The sequence below is a fragment of the Chiloscyllium plagiosum genome, unplaced genomic scaffold (genome assembly GCF_037043375.1).
Source record: "Chiloscyllium plagiosum isolate Xiang-an unplaced genomic scaffold, Cpla_swu_hap1 HiC_scaffold_3, whole genome shotgun sequence".
NCBI lineage: Eukaryota > Metazoa > Chordata > Chondrichthyes > Orectolobiformes > Hemiscylliidae > Chiloscyllium > Chiloscyllium plagiosum.
The window spans coordinates 111,714,892-111,730,867 of NW_028270141.1; the positions used below are offsets into that span (position 1 = coordinate 111,714,892).

At 42.2% G+C, this 15,976-nt stretch overlaps 1 protein-coding gene across 4 annotated transcripts in view; it reads right to left on the bottom strand.

Moving 5' to 3' along the window:
• Positions 1-15,976, bottom strand: part of sim1a (SIM bHLH transcription factor 1a) — a 91,897-nt gene that overhangs the window by 15,647 nt on the left and 60,274 nt on the right. For all 4 annotated transcript variants that reach the window (XM_087982535.1, XM_087982529.1, XM_087982525.1 and 1 more), the window contains exons 10-11: positions 6,412-6,577; positions 1,706-2,123 (exon numbers count right to left, since the gene is read on the bottom strand). In XM_087982535.1, coding sequence (XP_087838661.1) covers positions 1,706-2,123; positions 6,412-6,577 — 584 coding nt within the window. The remainder of the gene's footprint in view (positions 1-1,705; positions 2,124-6,411; positions 6,578-15,976) is intronic.

The following is a 15,976-nucleotide window of genomic DNA, read 5'->3' on the forward strand; positions in this document are numbered from 1 at the left end:
GAATATGTATTCAGGGCAGTTTTTTTTAAACCAGAGAAGTCTATTGATTGATTTATCTATTGATTGATTGTAGGTCTGAAGTGCTCAGCATGACAACAGCTCTCTGATAGTCCATCTGTGTAGAGTCAATCTGGTGGCAGAAAGGCTCCAGACTCTAAAAAGACAACATCTTCTCTCTCCTTGCACAGAACTAACAAAGCATTGGAAGAAAGCTGGTGTTTTCTCACTCACCATTTACCTATAAGCTGCTGCCTCTAGCTAGTGACTGAGAGACAGAATAATGTGTCTTGAGTAAAGAATTCAAGGGACTTGGTACAAAGAAAATCGGAGGTCAGAAGGAAAAAAGGACACCTCACTGAGTGTGGTGAATAGGTACTGTATTCCCCAAAGGAGAAAGTGAGGACTGCAGAGGCCGGAGATCAGAGTCGAGAGTCGGGTGCTGGAAAAGCACAGCAGGTCAGGCAGCATCCGAGGAGCCGGAGAATCGAGATTTCAGGCGAGATCCTTTCATCAGGAATGACCCTCATTCCTGAGGAAGAGCTCAGAGAGTAGTAAGGGTATGGAATGCTTTGCCTGCAACGGTAGTAGATTCGCCAAGTTTAATTGAATTTAAGTCATCATTGGACAGGCATATGGACGTACATGGAATAGTGTAAGTGGGATGGGCTTCAGATTAGAACTTAAAAATGTGTTGCTGGAAAAGCGCAGCAGGTCAGGCAACATCAAAGGAACAGGAGAATCAACGTTTCGGGCATAAGCCCTTCTTCAAGAAACATCGATTCTCCTGTTCCTTTGATGCTGCCTGACCTGCTGTGCTTTTCCAGCAACACATTTTTAAGCTCTGATCTCCAGCATCTGCAGTCCTCCCTTTCTCCTGAGCTTCAGATTAATATGACAGGGCAGTGCAACATCGAGGGCCGAAGTTGCACTGTAATGCAACTGTATTGTTCTATGCTGTAGTGTTCTATGTTCTATGTTATACAGTCTACCAACCTGGAAATGACACAATTGTACCTATTCACAGTTTCCTGTTTAGTATCTAATCCTCAATCTATGCAAATGTAACTTGGATGAAATCTAATATTGTGCAGTAACCTCAAGAATGTGACATAGTAATGTAGTTTTAATTTATTTTGTTTCTGCCATGCTAGTTGAGCAGTGAATGTTGGCCAAAACGCCATTTCAATTGAACCAAATTTCAGCAAATTATACAATGGGAAGGTGATATTTTCCACAGGATTACTGCCCAAGTATGAAGGGTAAATTTTCATCTTGCTTTTCAAACAAGAGGAGGTTAACCCTGTTAAGCAATTATCTTTCTATCTGATGCAGAGATACATATTGCATTAATTGGAGGGAAGCTCAGATTATTGAGTGCGGTCCTTACGTACACTGGTTTTTCTCTGAATTTCCAAAAGGTAGTATATTGTGAAGGGTCCCAATTTTAACTTACTCAAAACCCATTCACTTAAGAAGTGTAAAAAATCAGTCCCATCAGTATTCTCTTCTTGACAGTATGCCATTTAGAAGCAATTTAGCCTCATGTATCAGCGCTCAGATTATTTTGTTACAATAGAAAAGCTCACTGAACAAGTCATAAGATTTCTTTTCCTAATAAAATGTAATTCAGTCTTTGATTGAAATGATTGCTTCCTACATTGCAAATTTTCCAATTTCTGGTGATCCTTCCTTAAAGTGAGCTTACCATGAATACTGGGAATAGAAGCTATGTGTGGCATGCTGTTTTCATATCCCTCCCTGCTCTCTGGAGACGACTTAGTCAGAGCTAGTGTCATACGAGAGGAGTTCCACCAATTCTCTCTTCCAGATTGCGAGCCCCCAAGAAAGTATCTGCCTGCCTCGCACCTTCCAGCCTCACACGGTGATGTGTGGAAGTGGGACTGCCTTTCCTCCACCGATCTGGAGTGCTCGAGGGCAAAGCCGTAGCACAACGAATTTCTGTCGGAAAACTGTCCATAGGCACAGGAAATAATGTCGTGCTGGGAAGGCTGTGACCCTTCTGTGTGACCCAGCAGTTGTGGGGAAGCATTATCTGTCAGTGGACTTCCTCCCCATTGGCTCTCATGGTCCGATTCAGATCTTTCTTTGTGAAATCCAGAATACTGGAAGAGAGGAGAGGATGAAAGAAAGGATAAAGTTACTGAAAGGATCACAAATCTGTAACTGGGTTTCATTTAAAATAACCTTAAGTAATAATGAGAAAGTGCCTTCAATTGTTCTTGCTTCCACTCTGCTCTACATATATCATCTTTTTGCTTCTTCCTGCATTTTCCAACATCAAAAGAGGCCGCAAAGATATTGTTTCATCCTCATGTCCAATATCTCAAAGCTCTCATGTTGTCATAGTCAGGGAGGTGCCAGCTGCCCTTCAGCTGAAAGGGCAGGTAGTGGTCTTCAGGCATGGAGACACCTTGCTGCACAGGCTGCCCAAGCAGGAAGCGACGGGGTCCCCACCATCAGGACACAGGAACACCCCTAGGTTTCACCTGACAGGCTACCACAGAGTGCAGTCCCAAATCCAGCACTGGTTGAATGCTGCAGTGGCAGGATGAGGCTTTTAAGGATCTCCAATGACTTCAGGATGAGAAGCATGGCTTTAAACCTAAACTTGCTGGAATCAAATTGGGACGAGAGGGGCAAAGGGGTGAGTTGAAAATATGATAGGCCCTCCATCACGCTTCTTTCGCCATCATTACTGGGTCCCCCCACAACACTGCATCTCACTCTACCTTCCCGGGAGGATACATTCCACTCAAGGCACCACCTAACCTTTATATTATGATAAATGTCACTTTCCCTCTTGGCTTCTTCACCCTTGCTGGTTTTTTGCACTATTCAACTTGGTCAAGGTATCTCAATATGAAAGGACAATATTTGCACCAGGTTGTAACTATTGTCACTAATCAGGAGTATTAGTTAAGACATGTCAGCAGAGTTTTGGATGACCTCAAATTTAGATTAGAATGTGGGAGGCCAACAAGCAATGCATTGGACTAGTCAACTCTTGAGGTGAAGGAAGCATGAATGAAGATTTCAGCTTCAGACAAGCTGAGACAGGGGCAAAGCCAGTTGATGCCACAGGGGTGGTAAGAGGTAATCTTAGCAAAGGCGTGGATGTTGGATTGGAAGACCATCCTGTGGTCAAATGTAAAGTTATGGTTACAAAAAGCATGGTTTAACCTAAAAGCACTAGGGGTGCTGATAGTCAAAATCCCCATAGCTAATGATGAAATTTGAATTCAGTAAGAATCTAGAATTGAAAGCTAATCAAATGGTGATGACCTAACTGTTGTTCATTATTGAACAAGCCCATCTGGCCCACTAATGTCCTTGCTTATCTGGTCTGAACTACAAGGGATTTCAAGTCCACAACAATGTTGGACAATCAGAGGTGGGTGATCTCTAATGCTTGCTGCCCAACAAATCCTGTGAATGAGTTTTTTAAAAATGGTTTACACTGAATGGTTCCAATATGAAGAGCTTCAGTTAGACTGAAGGAGCTGGGGCTGTTCTCTGAAGAGAAGTGAAGTGAAGTGAAGCTGGGGAGACATTATTTATGAATGGAAAAATCAAGGACACTGACCTAAGGTGAATGGCAAAAAAAAATGACACAAGGAAAAACATTTTAATGGGTAAGCAGGTAGGGTATGGAATGCACTGCTTGAGAGGGTGGTGGATGCTTTCATGACTTTTAAAATTGGATAATTGTTTGTCCGAAGAGAAAAAAAAATGTGGTGCTACGGAAAAAAATCAGGGGAGTGGGGCGATAAATTGGTCTTGCAGAAAGCTAGCATGGACACAGCAGGGCCAAATAGCTTCCTTCTCTGCCATAGCTATTCTACAGTTTTATAAAGTTATGATTTTGACTTAAGACTGGAATTACAATTTACCAAAGGAAATTACTACAGATATTGGGATTCCAAACTAAACAGACAGGCTGTAGATGGGAGATCTTTGACCTGAAATGTTAACTTGCTTCTTTCTCTGGCAGTTCCTGCCAGATCTACTTCGCATTTACAGGAATTTCTGTTTTTAATCACAACTTTATTTGTGCTTAATCAACAAATTTGGGTCAATATCACGTTCTATGTGAGCACAGTGCTGCCACTGTGGGAAATAATGTCAGTGTCATAATTGCTTAAAGAAATCTTTAATTTTACACCGGCACATTTTCAAAGGCATACAAAAGAGCACAGAGTCATACTGCTCAGTCACACTATCACAAAGCACTGCACACATACTCTATGGGAAATGGTAACATGGTGGTAATGACATTGCACCAGTAAACCAGAGGCTAGTTTAATGCTACAGTATTATCAGTTCAAATCCCACCATGGTAGCTGCAAGAACTTAATTTGAATCAGAAAACATGGATTTAAAAATTTATTTCAGGTAACAGTGTAATTGAAACTATCATCAATTATAAAAATCTCTATCATTTACTAATATCCTTCAGGGAAGGAAATCTGGCATCTTTACCTACTCTGGCCTACACCTGACTCCAGACCCATAACAATGTGGTTGACTCTTAATTACCCACTTCAATAGCATAGCAAGTCATTCAGTTCACTAACAATTGGAGATGAGCAACAAATTATAGTCCTGCCACCAATGTCCACATATGGTGGAAGAATTAAACACAAGCTTAAATGCACGAGGAACACTGGTTTCACTATGTCTGAATCACAATTTCACAACTTCAGAGTTCCTACAGTATACTGGCAATGCACTGTGGCTCTCACACTTCAAGGTGAAACCGCTTTTAAACTGCTAATCACAGGAAAAAAAATGTTCAGCCCAAAGGCTCATGAGTAGCTCTATTATTTTTATGAAAATTGATCTGAGTATTTCATTGCTAAATGTATAAATTTTAGTGAACTCAACGCATTTTCCAACATCAATGTTTCTGCCAAAAGAAATAAGAGAATTTAAAGTTATTCAACAAGACTATATTTACACTATGGGCATGATAATGCAGCGGGTGGGGCTGCCATTCATTGGTTACTTACCTTGTAACCTAGTAGAGTTCCAAACTGAGCTATCCTTATTAAGCAAGGTCAGCTAATTTAAATACTTTGCAAGCAGTCTGAGCAAGTAGCTGTTGAAGTTCTGGGAAGGCATGGAGGTCACATAAGCACATGCTGTTTGCTATCGAGAAAGATGTGCTGTTTTTATTGCCCCTCAAGAAGTACCCCTTTGCACTGTTTAGGTATTGGAGTTCATAAGACAACTTGTGACAATGGTTGGCCTTCCTTGGAATAGGGAACAAATAGTAAGACAGTAGAAGAGTTTCCTAAAAGACCTCTGTGGTGTCCTCTGCAAGCAGGCACTGACATCTGGAATTTCTGGAATCATTCTTGGTGTACCATGTATCTTGTCACTAATTTACATATAAATTGGGGATGTTAAATAATGAGGTAAAAACAATGACTGCAGATGCTGGAAACCAGATTCTGGATCAGTGGTGCTGGAAGAGCACAGCAATTCAGGCAGCATCCGAGGACAGGCAAAATCGACGTTTCGGGCAAAAGCCCTTCATCAGGAATTCCTGATGAAGGGCTTTTGCCCGAAACGTCGATGTTAAATAATGTGCAAGCTCTGTCCGAGTGGAGACACCCGATGCACAGGGGACCTATACGGTGGGACACTTTGCACTCTGTGCACTGTCTAAACCTCTGCAGCCAATTATAGAAGATTTTTGCACCCAGTACACTACAATGCTATAGGAATTATTGGTTCTTATATGATAATATGATGTTTTTGCAGTTTTGAGCCATAATCTGTTGCATGAGCTCTCTCAAAGAAAACACAGCTCTTTAGAATATTTAATGTTTTGATTTAATCAATGGCTGGGACAGCAATCTATAGAAAAAAAGCAGAAGTCTTTTTTAAATTTGAAACCATCAGAAAAAGAGGATCACTTTGGCATTTTATTGTCTTTCTGAGGGAAGAGTGTGATAATCTCTCGGTAAGCTATCCAGCAATTTGCTGTCTTTTGATGTGTGAAAGCCTCAGATGTGTCCTTAGCAGCAAGACCTTCTCTCCCTGACTCACCGTGGGGTTGGCAATGTACTTTCTGGGTAGGCACACCCTTGTATGCCCATCCTCATTGATTTTTAGCCTCAATGTATTTTCGTATTAATGGCATTGAATAAAATAGCAATCTTTATCGCATTCTGGAAGCAACTGCTTTGGGAAAATTACTAAGCTTTAACATGGAGAATTAAAACTTAACAATTCTATCTCTATTGCTTTACACTCAAAATTAGGTGTTCAGACAAACATGGTCCCAGTATCCTGTCATGGAGCGTTGATAGTGTACATGTGCCACAGCTTTTCTTAAGGTTTTTGCTAACCCACTCAAACATAACAGCAATTGGAGATATTCACCTGTGGATAAGGTGATGTTCTTGGCTTGGATTTTGTTCGGCTAAGACGGGACTTGCTTGTCTTCCTTGAGTCCGTGATGGTTGGGGTTGAGTTTGCATATGAAAAGGATGGTTTTGTTGCTGTTACTTGATCAAGTGACAGTTGCAATCCCTTATATTCAGCATCCCTAGAAGTAGTCAAACCAGATTCTCTTAGATTCAATCTCATAAATAACATGGATGTACATACATTCATATAAACACCTCGTCTAATATTCTGTCAAATCACTCTCACATCAGGTTCAGTTGCCTCTTGGAACTCTAATCAGTTCACGGTGTTTGATCATCCCCCTGTCTCTTTTCACTAACTTAAATCTCAAAAGAATACCGTTAAGGAAAACTGAAACAAGGTTATCCCAATCAACAACTCTGCTCCTTCAAAGACCACTTCCATATTATGAGGTCCACCCCACTTTGAATCTCTGGAGGGAAATCTCTGCATGATTGCTTCCTGCTCATGTACAACTATATGGGCAAAACTATACAGTCATATGGAGTTCACAGAGTGGAAGCAGGTTATTTTGACTAATTGATCTATAAGCCTCCTCCCACCTCATTTCATTAAATTATATCTGCATGTTGTTCTGTTCCTTCCACCCCTAGATTTCTAACCTGCTTCCTTTTAAATGCATTTACACTGTTCACCTCTGTTATTACAACAGAAAACAAGTCGCACACTTTGACAACTCTCTAGGTATATGTTCATGCATCCTCTATTTTCCTGATGAAATATGCAACCATTCCAGCAAATTCCATCTGTCACTCCACCCCAATGCTACATAAATGCAGCAAGCATTGAAATTTGAGAGGTAATTTGCTCTTCCACAGCTCCATCAGCACCCTTTAACTTCCAACCCATTGTTGACTGATTATTTACCTGATTTCTTTCAGAGAAATTTCATTTAGCTAACCTCAAATGCCAGGTCCCTGAGAAACTTAAGACAACAAAACAGAAATTGAATCAGTTAAATTGTCTCACAATTTATTTCTATAAGCTACACTGAAGTATTGCTGAATGGCCTACTCAGCAAAGCCCAAATCCTGCGGAAAGTAGTATAAATGAAAGTACAAGATCCTGTGCAAATATAAAATATTCATCATTTATCTATGTGCATCTTTTATCCGTTACAAAATATCATTGACACTGTTGCACAAAATATTAATGAACGCTTACACAACCTTTTTAGGTGAAGTGAATGATTAACCATGATATGAAGATTGACCAGTTTCTTTTGTGGTTTTCATATTTGCACAAAATTGTGCTTGCGCAGTATTTCTTGTTCAACTCGCTGTATCTTTACCATGATTTAACCAGACAAGGTTGGTAGCAATAAACAGTAGTGAAACTTTAATCCTTTCAATAGCAGACCTGTGCACTAGCGGCAGCTACAAAGTTTCAAAGTAGGTTAGCCTCGGTTTAGCTAGCCGAAGGATCAACGATCCAGAAAACCTGTCTCACCAGTAACCATGAATTGAGGGATGCCAAAGTCATTATTATCATTAATTTATGGTTTATAGCATTCAACACAATCATTACCATATCGTTCAGTGAAAAGGAATGATCGTAAATATCTTTATGAAAATCATATTCCAGCTGACCTTTCTAATATATGGAGAACAGAATGATCCACTCATCAAGCAAAGCAGGGTCAGAATTCTGTGCAGGGATGGACTGGGGTCTGCATATATAATTCAGTTGCAATTTTATATTTAAATAGTGTATTTGTTTTTTAAAAACTTCCTAAAAACTAATTCACAGGATGTAGGGCATCGCTGGCTCAGTCAGCATTTATTGCCCATCCCTAATTGCCCAGAGAGCAGTTAAGAGTCAACCACATTGGTCTGGAGTCACATTTAGGCCAGACAAGGTATAGTAGACAGTTTCCTTCGTGAAAGATGAGTTTTTCTTTTCCTGTCAATCGACAAAGATTTCATGATCATTATTTAGACTCTTAACACCAAATTTTTATTGAATTCAAATTTCACCATCTGCCATGGCAGGATTTGAACCCAGATATGCAGGACATTAAATAAAAGCCAAAAGAACTGCGGATGTTGGAAATCAGAAACAAAAACAGAAATTGCTAGAAACGCTCAGCAGGTCTGGCAGCAACTGTGGACAGAAAGGGTCACTGGTTAATCACCAAAATGTTAACACTGATTAGAACATAGAACATGGAACATAGAACATTTCAGTGCAGCACAGGCCCTTCAGCCCTCGATGTTGCGCCAACCTGTGGAACCAATCTGAAGACCATCTTTCCTACACTATTCCATTTTCATCCATATGTTTATCCAATGACCATTTAACTGTCCTCAAAAATGGCGTGTCTACTACTGTTGCAGGCAGTGCATCCCACGCCCCTACTACACTCTAAGCAAAGAAACTATCTTTGAAATCTGTCCTATATCTATCACCCCTCAATTTAAAGCTATGTCCCCTCATGCTTGCCATCTCCATCCCAGGAAAAAGGCTCTCACTATCCAACCTATCTAACCTTCTGATTATCTTTTATGTCTCAATTAAGTCACCTCTCAACCTTCTTCGCTCGAACCAAAACAGCCTCAGGTCCCTCAGCCTTTGTGGGCGGCACGGTGGCACAGCAGTTAGCACTGCTGCCTCACAGCGCCTGAGACCCGGGTTCAATTCCCGCCTCAGGCGACTGACTGTGTGGAGTTTATACGTTCTCCCCATGTCTGTGTGGGTTTCCTCCGGGTTCTCCGGTTTCCTCCCACAGTCCAAAGATGTGCAGGTTAGGTGAATTGGCCATGCTAAATTACCCGTAGTGTTAGGTAAGGGGTAAATGTAGGGGTATGGGTGGGTTGCGCTTCGGCGGGTCGGTGTGGACTTGTTGGGCCAAAGGGCCTGTTTCCACACTGTAATCTAATCTAATCTAATCTAAACCCTCCCTCCATGCCAGGCAACATCATTGCAAATCTCCTCTGAACCCTTTCCAACGCTTCCACATCTTTCCTATAACACAATGATGAGAACTGTATGCAATACTCCAAGTGCGGCCACACCAGAGTTTTGTACAGCTGCAAAAAAACCTCATAGCTTCAAAACTCCATCCCTCTGCCAATAAAAGCCAACACACTGTATGCCTTCTTAACCACTATCAACCTGGGTGGCAACATTCAGGGATCCAAGTATATGGACACTGAGATCTCACTGCTCATCTACTCTACCAAGAATCTTACCATTAGCCCTGTACTCCTTATTCCCGTTGCTCCTCCCAAAGTGAATCACTTCACACTTTTCTGCATTAAACACCATTTGCCACCTCTCCGCCCAGCTCTGCAGCTTATCTATGTCTCTCTGTAACCTGCAACATCCTTTGTCACTATCCACAACTCTACTGACCTTAGTGTCATCTGCAAATTTACAAACCCATCCTTCTACATCCTCATCCAGGTCATTTATAAAAATGACAAACAGTGTTGGCCCCAAAACAGATCCTTGCGGTACACCACTAGTAACTGAACTCCAGGATGAACACTTCCCATCAACCAACACCTTCTTTCAGCAAGGCAATTTCTGATCCAAACTGCTCAATCACCTTCAATCCCATGCCTCCATATTTTGTGCAATAGCTTAACATGTCAAACGCTTCACTGAAATCCATACACACCACATCAACCGCTTTACCCTCATCCACCTATTTAGTCACCTTCTCAAAGAACTCAATAAAGGTGTGTGAGGCACACCTTACCCTTGACAAAATTGTGTTGACTATCCCTAATCAACTTATTCCTTTCTAGATGATTATAAATCCTGTCTCTTGTAACCTTTTCCAATACTTTACCCACAACCGAAATAAGGCTCAGTGGTATATAATTACCAGGGTTGTCTCTACTCCCCTTCTCGAACAAGTGGACAACATTTGCTCTCCTCCAGTCTTCTGGCACTATTCCTAATAGTGACGACATAAAGATCAAAGCCAAAGGCTCTGCAAACTCCTCCCTGGCTTGCCAGAGAATCCTAGGATAAAGCCGAGGGGACTTATCTATTTTCACACTTGCCAGAATTGCACTCCTCCTTGTGAGCCTCAATCCCATCTAGTCTAGAACATAGAACACAGAACATTACAGTGGAGTATAGACCCTTCGGTAGCCTGTAGCCTGTACTCAGTATTCTCCTCAACAACATTGTCTTTTCCCAGTGTGAATACTGATGAAAAATATTCATTTAGCGCTTCTCCTGTCTCCTCAGACTCCACGCACAACTTCCCACTACTGTCTTTGATTGGCCCTAATCTTACTCTAATCATTCTTTTATTCCTGATACATCTATAGAAAGCTTCAGGGTTGTCCTTGACCCTATCTGCCAATGACTGCTCATATCCCATCCTTCCTCTTCTTAGCTTTCTCTTTAGGTCTTTTTTGGCTAACTTGTAACTTTCAAGTCCCTTAACTGAGCCTTCACATCTCATTCTATCATAAGCCTTCTTATCACAGAATCATAGATGTGCAGCACAGAAACACACCCTTCGGTCCAACCCCTCCATGCCGACCAGATATCCCAACCCAATTTAGTATCACCTGCCAGCACCCGGCCCATATCCCCTTCCTCTTGAAAAGAGATTCAACTTCTTTAGTAAACCATGGCTCCCTCGCTCGACTACTTCCTCTCTGCCTGATAGGTACATACTTATCAAGGACACACAGTAGCTGTTCCTTGAATAAGCTTCACATTTCAATTGTGCCCATTGCGTGCAGTTTCCTTCCCCATTCTATGCATCCTAAATCTTGCCTAATTGCATCATAATTGCCTTTCCCCATCTATAACTCTTGCCCTGCAGTATAAGCCTATCCCTTTCCATTGCTAAAGTAAACATAACGAAATTGTGGTCACTATCACCAAAGTGCTCACTTAACTCCAAATCTAACACCTAGCTAGGTTCATTACCTGGTACCAAATCCAATGTGGCCTCGTCCCTTGTTGGCCTGTCTACATACTGTGTCAGGAAACCCTCCTGCATGCATTGTACAAAAACTGATCCATCTAAAAGTACTTGAACTATAGTACTTCCAGTCATTATTTGGAAAGTTAAAGCCCCCATAACAATTACTCTGTTACTCTCAATTTTATCCAAAATTATCTTTGCTATCCTTTCCTCTACATCTCTGGAACTTTTGGGAGGCCTATAGAAAACTCCCAATAGGGTGACCTCTCCTTTCCTGTTTCTAACCTCAGCCCATACTACCTCAGTGGATGAGTCCTTAAACATCCTTTCTGCCACCACAAAACTGTCCTTGACTAATATTGTCACACCTCCTCCTCTTTTAATATTTTCTGTCTTTTTACTGAAACATCTAAATCCCAGAACCTGCAACAACTATTCCTGTTCCTGCTCTGTCTATGTCTCCAAAATGGCCACAACATCAAAGTCCCAGGTACCAATCCATGCTGCAAGTTCACCCACCTTATTCTGGATGCTCCTGGCATTGAAGTAGACACACTTCAAATCACCTATTGTTTGCCGGTGCACTCTTGCGACCTTGAAATCTTATTTCTGACCTCACTACTCTCAGCCTCCTGGACACTGGAACTACAATTTAGGTTCCCATCCCCATGCTGAATTAGTTTAAACCCTCTTGAAGAGCATTAGCAAACATCCTCCCACGATATTGGTACCCCTCTGGTTCAGGCGTAGACCATCCTGTTTGTATAGGTCACACCTACCCCAGAATGAGTCCTAATCATCCAAGTATCCAAAACCCTCCCTCCGGCACCATTCCTGTACCATATGTTCAACTCCTCTCACTATTTCTTGCCATGCTAGCACGTGGCACGAGTAACAAACCGGAGATAACAACTCTGTTTGTTCTAGCTCTCAGCTTCCACCCTAGCTCCCTGCATTTCTACCTTAAATCCCCATCTCTTTTCCTACTTCTGTCGTTAGTGTCTATGTGGACCACAACTTGGGGCTGCTCTCCCTCCCCCTCAATGTTCCCCAAAACACGATCCGAGACATCACGAACTCTGGCACCTGGAAGGCAACACCAACCTGAGTCTCTCTTGTTCCCACAGAACCTCCTATCTGTCTCCTCTGCTCATCTCCCCACTTCCCTTCCAAGCAACAAGGACAGATTCTGCACCCCATGGCTTATCCGTGGTTAGTCATCCCCCCCAGTAATATCCAAAACAGCATACTTGTTATTGAGGGGAACGGCTACAGGGGATCCTGCACTGTCTCCTGGTTTCCTTTCCGTCCCCTGACTGCAACTCATCTGCCTTTTTCTTGTACATGAGGTGTGACTACCTCCCTGTAACCCCTCTCAACAACCGCCTCTGCATCCCGAATGATCCGAAGTTCATCCAGCTCCAGGTCCAGTTCCCTAATGTGGTTTTCAAGGAGTTGGGTGTTGGGCGCACTTCCCGCAGATGAGGTCAGCAGGGACACTAGTGGTGACCCTTACCTCCCACATTCTACAAGAGGAATTTTCAACTGCCCTAACCGCCATTCCCACTGTTCTAAGTTTCCAAAGAGACTACTGAAAAATAAAAAATTTAAAACATACTAGTTACCTTACCAATCCAGCGCACAGAACCTTTTTTTAATTAGAGGAGGGGGGTGGGTAGGAGACACTACCTAAGTAGTGTTTCAGGTAACGTAACCACCCAAATAAATTACTTCATTTACTCAGCAGTCCCGTGGTCACTCCTGCTCAGCGTGCGCTTCACCTGTTCATGAGGTAAGTTTTTAAATCAGTGACTCACCTTCCTGGCAGTACCCTGTCATCGCTCCTGCTCTTCCTGCTGCTGAACACGAAATGGAGGGCCCCGACATTCGATTACTCTGATTTTGGGTCCAGTGAACCTTTCTCTCCACAGGTGCTGCCAGACCGCCAGCAATTTCTGTTTTTGTACCCAAAACATTACCTTGGTCTCTGGATTAATAGTCCAACAATGATACCACTGGGCCATTGGCTCTCTGAAGTATTTTATAATACTTTGGTTTTACATTATGATTTATAAATGGCAAACTGTTTTACAAAATGGAAAAAAAACAGAAAGAGATGAGGATTTATGTTAGATATTTCACAGCCACCAGTCCTCTCAATTTGTTTTACAGCCAATTTTGTAGCACAGTCTTTATTACATTCTAACAATGTGGCCACCAATCTGCATATAGCAATGATAACGACTAGATGATCCTTTGATCTCTGATGTTGAATGAAGGATAAATATTCATTCGGAATTTGAGGGAACTCCCTTGCTTTTTGACAAGAATACCATTAGATCCTTTTCATCTATCTGAGGGCAAAGTGAGCCTCAGTTTAATCACATTCAAAATGAAAATGGAGGCAGATAACGCACTTCCTCAGCCCTCTGCCTATTCAGAAATTTAATCATTCTTAAAGTGAGGCGGAAGTCTGGTGTATTAAAGTTCTGCATCAAATTTAGACATCATAACAACATTCGCATCAACATAGAGATTCTCCCATTCAGAGGCAGACGGACAGAAAGCCCACTTACACATGGAAACAGAATATATGTTGAACTTGGAGAGGTCATTTGGGTGAACCCAATGATATTCACCCTCTATAAATCCACCGAGTCAGTTCCGCTTGGAAGGTATCGGCACTTACTGCTATGCAGAGTTTAAGAGGGATGTTAATTCCTGGTTGGGAAGCTGGCAGCATGTTTTCTCTCTCTCTCTCTCTTTCAAAGCCAAATTCATAAAGGATCCTGTGTATGGGATGAGAGGGATGGCAGTGCCCAAAGCAGCATATTGAGTTCCAGAGTTCCTTTGCAGGTCCCAGAAAAAGGACATACCTAGTCCTTTTGGCCACACAAGGGCATATACAAAACTGCTGGGTTAATTCTGATAAGCTTCCCTGAGCATCATACAGACTATGACATTAACATAAAAGACTGTGTTAAGCAGCTGGTTCGGTGTGTTGCAAAAGCAGCAGGGTTAAAGATGCAACAAGGCAAGAACTGTTGTAACAAACACAGCTGCATAATATTCACTCTCATCTTGCCCAGGTTCTCTCAGACAAAAGGAGACTAAAATTGATCTTTTCTCACTTAAACTGGGAAGAATAGGGAAAGAACATGAATATTATTCCAGTTATAAATTATGACAAATTTGAGTTGCAGGTCTACAATACACTTATTTCAAATTTAAAACAAGTTCAAAATTAAAAGTGATGTTGGAATAGCTCACTCCTTCTGATTCCAGCCTGCATTTTATGTGGTAACCTATTCGTAACTAGTGCAAAAGATTTCAGAACAAAGCTATGCTGTCAAAAATAAGTTACAATACTATTAGTTAAATAAGCTAGAAATTATTGCATTAAGCTAACAATAGTTGAACCCTAATGCATTGTCTTTGGTTACCACAGAAACACATACTGGACTATGTATTCTGATGGGCATTAGGTTGTTTTTGAAGCTCAGATGGGAGATCTGTGTTGAGAGCCTGCGGAATCTCCCAACATTCGAGGGAAATATCCAGCAAATCAAAGGTTCCTCTGGGCAATTCCCCTATACCTGGAACCCTCCAAAACTATTCATTTAAACAGGGAGTTGGGAAGACTCTGCCCAGTTAAGTTAACAGCTATTCAGCAAAGACTGGACCTAGTCTACCTTAGTCTAACTTTTGGGTAGCTATTAAACTAACACCCTGACTGACCACATGCACCCTGAACTAGGTGTCTATCTCACAGAACCTGGGCTGACAATCCATCCAGAACCTGAAACTCCAATACCAGCGCTGGACCAAACAACCTTCTCTCTCCTGATATAAAACAACTCACTCTCCCTCCAGGACCCAACGGCCTCCTCACACCCCAAGTCCTGTCACCCTTGTCTCATCCTGGGACTCGGCACCACCCTCTCAGCGATGGGCCAACAAACCCCTCTTCCACTGGGGACCGAAATGCCGATCAGCCATTAAGTCCTGGTACTCAGCACAACCCTCCCACAGGACCTGATACCTAAACCCCAACACTTCCTTCCTTCCAGGAGCTGAGACATCATCTACCTTCCAGGCTGTGAAATCACCCTCTGACCTCATCCCCTACCACTCCACCACCAGACTCAACACCCCTCCTCCATGGGTAGTGATAATCCCCTCCTCCAACCCACACTTGTCCAACCCACACCCCTCCCATCAGGGATCCAACAAGACTGGAGGGTTTGAGTTCTAAGGCAATATTGGATAGGCTTGGACTTGTTTTCCTGAGTGTAGGAGGTTGAGGGGTGACCTTATAAAGGTTTAAAAATCATGGGGCCATGTATAAGCAGAATAGCCATGGTTGTTTCCCCAGGCTGCAGGAGTTCAAACCCAGGGAGCATATTTTTAAGGTGACAGGGGAAAGATTTAAAAGGGACATGAGGGGCAATCATTTTACAGAGGACGGTGCATATATGGAACAAGCCGCGAGAGGAAGAGGTAGATGCAGGTACAACATCAACACTTAAAAGACATTTAGACAGGTACATGAATAGCAAAGGTTTACAGGGATATGGGCCAAATGAAGGCACATAGGACTAGTTCAGTTTGGGAAATTTG